General features: G+C 37.0%; 1 protein-coding gene across 1 annotated transcript; it reads left to right on the forward strand.

Moving 5' to 3' along the window:
• The first annotated feature begins 2,401 nt into the window (after positions 1-2,401).
• LOC110920235 (protein indeterminate-domain 11-like) lies at positions 2,402-4,564 on the forward strand. The gene is made up of 3 exons (XM_022164459.1): positions 2,402-2,522; positions 3,297-3,702; positions 3,799-4,564. Exons 1-3 carry the CDS (start codon positions 2,402-2,404, stop codon positions 4,562-4,564), a joined length of 1,293 nt encoding a protein of 430 aa, XP_022020151.1.
• Positions 4,565-5,949: the final 1,385 nt, after the last annotated feature.

Below are 5,949 nucleotides of genomic sequence, written 5' to 3' on the forward strand. Positions count from 1 at the left end.
TAATATACAACAAACCAATGGATAGTATACCACATTAACATTGCACATGTGATTATTTGAAGTGTATAGAATTATGCTTGACCGGTGTGTTCACTGGTAACTCACATTAGACCGTCCAATTCCAACTCTTAATAGATGAGAAAAATATGAACAAGTGTGTTCCAAAGAACCAACCAACACAAACCAGTTATATATGTCCCTTTTCTATATTCCCCTAAGACCGATATGCTTTTTTTGTCATTTGAAAATATTTCCGACAATACCCCACCACTATAAAAACAGTTTCATGGACTTAACTAGATTCCAAAATCCCTATGGTGTTATGCATAAATAAGGTGGAATTTTGCACCTTGAACCAAAAAACTGAAGTATATCCAGGGAATGAATCCAGGCCGACTTAAACTTTTTGAAGGCCCTGAGTGAAATGAAAATTTGGGGCCCTTTCCAAAAAATATAAACATATTTGACCATCGGTTTTCAACAGTCTGACGTGTTCGTTGACTGGGATCCACTCCGACGACCGGAACAACCTGCAACAAAGAACATTGTTAGCCTAGTCACAGAGACTCCAGGGGAGAGTCCGTGACCAAGCTCCAGCGTGAGAATACACGACGTTTCGAGGGTAAAAGGACCGGTTAATTTGCTACTAATGAATTGGTCAGAATCTCTTCGGTGTATTGAATGCAAAAGCATTTGCTCGGGGAATTCTTAAGTGTGTATGTGTTATCAGGGAGTTCAAAATACCTTATTATAATAGTCTCCCTTTCTTATATGGGCTTGGCCCATCGTCCAAGGAAAATCCTATTTGGCTGAGAACCAAAGGAAGGTTCCTTCGGATAACTGTCTTGCCCGGGTAATAGCCTCGATCATATCCATTTTGTAGGATTAGGGAGATCCTTGCAATTAATGGTTGCTTTTTCATTAAGGATTTACCTTATCTATCTTCAGAGAAGCCCACGCTAGGCCGCTGGCTCTCAGGAGCATTTAATGAGCCAATCGAGTCACATTGGAGAGGTTTTCTGTCCTTTGCGTCTGAACAGTACTCTCCATACGACATTTGAGCGGGAAGATCTTTTTTGTTGACCAAGTCAAGCCATAGGCTTTGGCCGTTTTGTTCTAAGAAGGAAAAGACAAAATTGGCTTAGGCCCAGTCACCAGTCTTGAGGAGACAGGCCCAGACGGGGATGCTCGTTAACAAGTCATCCTTAGTTTGGGCCCATTTATTTATGGATGGGCTTGTACTTATTAAAGTCCCAGGAGATCCCTGTTGGGCCCATCCCTCTGCAACCGTCGCATAGCCTCTTTCGCAATGATTCTCTTTGTCAGGATGAGTACCTTATGAGAGACCTGAGTCTGTTAGGAAAATACAATTTATTTACATTTGTTCTTAAATCAAAATTCACTTAAATTTTAGCCTAAGATTGGATGCAAGGATCGTCTGTTGTCACAAAAGTTAAGTCGTGTGATCCTTCCTATGTATATTCGTTTATGTGGAGGGAGAAACACACTTTCATACAGACATATTTTCGTATATATCTATATGCGATGATGATACACATACCTTATAAATCTTGTGTATTTATGTTCTCGCTCATGTGGGTCATCATTTCAAGACAGAATATATAAGTAAATATGAGTTGTAATCAAGAGAAAACAAAGCATCATCAAGATGAGAGAGTTCGCACTTGAACCAACGTGGCTTTTGGTTTTGAAAAGTGCATATGATATTTCTGGATTTCGGTTTAGTTACTTTCGAGCAGTTTGGCTTCGGATGGTATTCATTATAGTTTTATTATTTGAAAATGAATGGTTTGTTCATACTTTATGAGAGACCAGAGTTTGTTAGGAAGATGCAATGTAATTTTTTCTTAAATCAAAATTCATTTAAAGTTTAGCCTAAGATTGGATGTAAGGATCGTCTATTGTCACAAAAGTTAAATCGTGTGATCCTATGTATACGTGTATGTGGAGAGAGAAACACACTTTCATACACACATGTTTTTGCATATATCTATATATGATGATACACATACCTTATAAATCTTGTGTATTTATGTTTTCACTCGTGTGGGTCATCATTTCAAGACAGAATATATTTTGTAAAATATATTTAGTAAATATTAGTTGTAATCAAGAGTGGACAAAGCATGATCTAGACGAGAGAGTTTGCAATATCCACACCCGTGTGGATTCAAAATTTATAGAGGTGTGGTACCACGTTTAATGACAATGACAATGACAACAAGTAAGAGAGGAGATGTCAAGAGAAACGAGGAACTTTGCACTGCCACGAGGCATCTTAATGCATTGGCAACTAGGGCGAGTAACCATGTTTACTGGCTCTATTTAAACGTTCACATACGTGTGTGCTTGGAATATCCTAAATACGAAAACTCAAAATATGGCTCCAGGATCACCTTCTTCATCAATTATATTCTTCGGCACCACAGGCACAGCAGATTACATGGAGCTCATGGCAAATTCTCAGCAGAATCATCAACTTGTTGATCCCAACAAACAAGGTAATCAATCTGAAACCTCATGCAAGTTCTTCTGTATTTTTATTTATTTACCTTATTATCTTGTGGTAGTTGTGTATTTTAAAAATTGAAAAGCATGACCAAGAGGAAATTTACTATTGCTGTATTGTTTTAATATACTTTTTTAAAAGTTGAACAAAATGAGAGTTGCAAATGGACTTTCTAACTTCTAAGGGTGCTTATAGTCCGGTTCAACCGGTTTTGACGCAATTTTCAGGACAAATCAATAAGTACAGGTTTTTTATAGAAAATAAGCCAAAACCCAACGGCTCGGTTGATCCATTAGATACTTTGAAAGTTCAATAAAATGGTAAGTTTTATAAAAAATAAAAATTTTACTTTTGAGCATTAATATTTACAATTAATAATATATATGTTTTGTAATTAGAAATACGTATACCTATTATAGTATTCTGATTCCTACACAAAAGAAAATAGCTTTATTTTCATTAATTATATATAGATAAATTATACAGATTAAAAAAGTATTTTTTTACTTATTTTCTTAATATTTTGGCCGGTTCTGTTCTGGCAGCCTATTCCAAACAGTAAACCGGACATAAAACTCGGTTTTTCTAACCGTAAACCAAACCAGTTCACTCATAAAGTGGACGATTTAGCTCGGTTTGGAGGATTTGGACGGTTTCAAGGGTTTTGAACACCCCTAGGCTTTTCTTTCAATTTGTAGAAACCCCTTATTTTATTTTTACATTTATAACATTTTGCTAATTTGATCCTTTGGTTCATTAACAATAGATCCAAATGAAGAAGTTGCAATAGTAGTATCTGCCAACACTCTATTAGATGCAAACAGGTATGTTTGTGAAGTATGCTACAAAGGCTTTCCAAGAAAGCAAAACTTGACGCTTCATCGACGAGCTCACAATCTTCCTTTCACTCTCAAGACAAGAACATCGAACGAACCGTCACCACGAAAGGTGTATCTTTGCCCTGAGCCCACATGTGCCCATCACAACCGTTCTCACGCCTTAGCAGACTTTGGTGGTCTTAGGAAACACTATTTAAGGAAACATTGTACGGCGAAGAACTATAAATGTGACACCTGTTGCAAGGCTTACAATGTTGAGGCTGACTTGCGAGCGCATTCAAAGGTTTGTGCCAAGAAAAAATATGCTTGTCACTGCGGCTGTCGTTTCACCAGGTACATATTCAACAACCTCATCACCATATTTTCTTAAGCATATTCCTACATGTGCTAATACAGTAATACTCAATCTATACGACTTATATTTTGTAGGCGTTGCGATTTCACTCTTCACCAGGCAGAGTGTGACGCACCAGAGCATGTGGGCCCAGCCAAATGTCCACAAACGCTCACTAGAAACGACAACAGTAGCAGCAGCCGTATAGGCTCGGTTATGTCGCATCCAACAACATTTAGCATGGGAGATAACTGGATCAGATTTAATAGCAATGAAAACAACTACAACCTCATAGGTCCGCATATTTCCTCCAACCAAAACCAGCCCAATTCTTACCATTCTATCGCGTCCCACCAGTATCAACAATCTCAAATTGGAGAAGACTACAGCAGCCTCATGACCAACGCTAGCGGTGGCTTAAACTTCAGCAGGAGTCACCCATACCAACATGAGTATCAGATGAAAACTGATATAGGGTTGTATGAGGATTTGTTGATGGACAAGATCCCATTACACAGTCTGAATCTTGAAGATACGGGTGTAATAGGAGATGATGGCACTAGTTATAGAAGCGGGGAAGGCTCAAATTCATTTTCAAATGGTAGTTATATGTTTAATCCTAGTTTAACACCAGCTATGCGTAACACTGGTCAAAATGGAATGTTGAACCCTGTGAGTGGCATTAGCGATGGTGGAAGTTATGGGCATGCCAGTTGCTATGGTTATGATTATTGTTATGGAAGTGGACAGTCTGGCTATGGAGGTGCGATGGAAGGGTGCGACTTTGATGCATCAGCGGCAACAACACGAGCAGTAGCCCCATCCGAACCTCAGTTGAACCAACATGGCTTTTGGTTTTGAAAAGTGCATATGATATTTCTGGATTTCGGTTTAGTTACTTTCGAGCAGTTTGGCTTCGGATGGTATTCTTAAGTGGATTTTATTTGTTTTTTGAACTATCGTACTTTGAATTGGTGGACTACTTGAAGGCCTAATCTTGTTAGGTTTGTTGTTACTTCTGTTTTTTTGCATTGTTATTTAGTATCATGTTTGTTTGATTTAAGTTTATTATCCTTAAATGGATTGCAATAAGTGTAAGAGATACATATCCAGCTCTTAAGCGTTTTTAATGTTCTTATGATTCAAGTTTTAAGATTTTGATTTTTGTCACTAGAATGTTATGTGGGTATTCAATCCCTACACGGTTACACCAACATATCAACTTAACAACCAAATATAAATAAAACATTGAACATTAAGGATGTTAATGCAACTTGGTTCTCAAATCCTAATTGATACTCAAACAAACATTAAATTATGGCTAACTCTCACAATATTATTATATCAAGAAAAAAAAAACTTGATTCCTACAAATCCCTACCCAATACACCGTATATATAGCTAACCTAACGTGTTAGACTATAACCAGGATTGTTCACATAATTATCTTAAGGACATCCAAACCTAACTCGTTTAGGATACTAGATAATAATCTAATCAATTAACTAGGACATGATAATTACAACTAATTACTAAATCATAATCACATTTAATAATCTATGATTATCCATTGCTTAAAACCCTTCTTGAGTCTAGCACGCTGAATCGGTTTCATTGTTCGCAATTCCCAACAATCACCCTCAGAATTTCGAACTCGAACTTGACAACTCTTCAACTCCAAGCGTGTCATCTTTGCCCTGACGCTCATGGAACACCTCTTGATCTCTAGTAGTGTTTTCCGGCTCGTTCCTATCTCAAACATTCTTGCAACATTGTACTCAACTAGTCTTTTATCCACGACTTGTCCTTTGATCATAAGAACTTGCAACACCATTGACTCGACTGTAATCATAAGCAAACACTAGCTTTATTTGATCATTATACGTTCCCATAGAATCTAGACTCATCTTTGATTTAACCATGATTGAACTAATACTTATTTAACCCGAATAATATCTCTTAGTTAAACAGACACGTTTAACCCGAAGTTTTTGAACCTTACTCGTTCAATTCTCCTTTCATTGCTCGAAATATAATATTCTGTTTTTTTTCCTTCATAACCCTCCTCTGCAAATATCAAATCACCTTTGTACATCAAAACAAATCACTTTGACTTTTGAGTTTCTTCTTTTTCCTTGAAATCCTCTCAAGTCCCAATTGATACTCAAATAAACATAAAATTATGGTTACTCCCACAATATTATTAGATCAAGAAAACTAAAAAAACTTGATTCTTACAAATCCCT

Source organism: Helianthus annuus, chromosome 16, assembly GCF_002127325.2.
Source record: "Helianthus annuus cultivar XRQ/B chromosome 16, HanXRQr2.0-SUNRISE, whole genome shotgun sequence".
Lineage (NCBI taxonomy): Eukaryota > Viridiplantae > Streptophyta > Magnoliopsida > Asterales > Asteraceae > Helianthus > Helianthus annuus.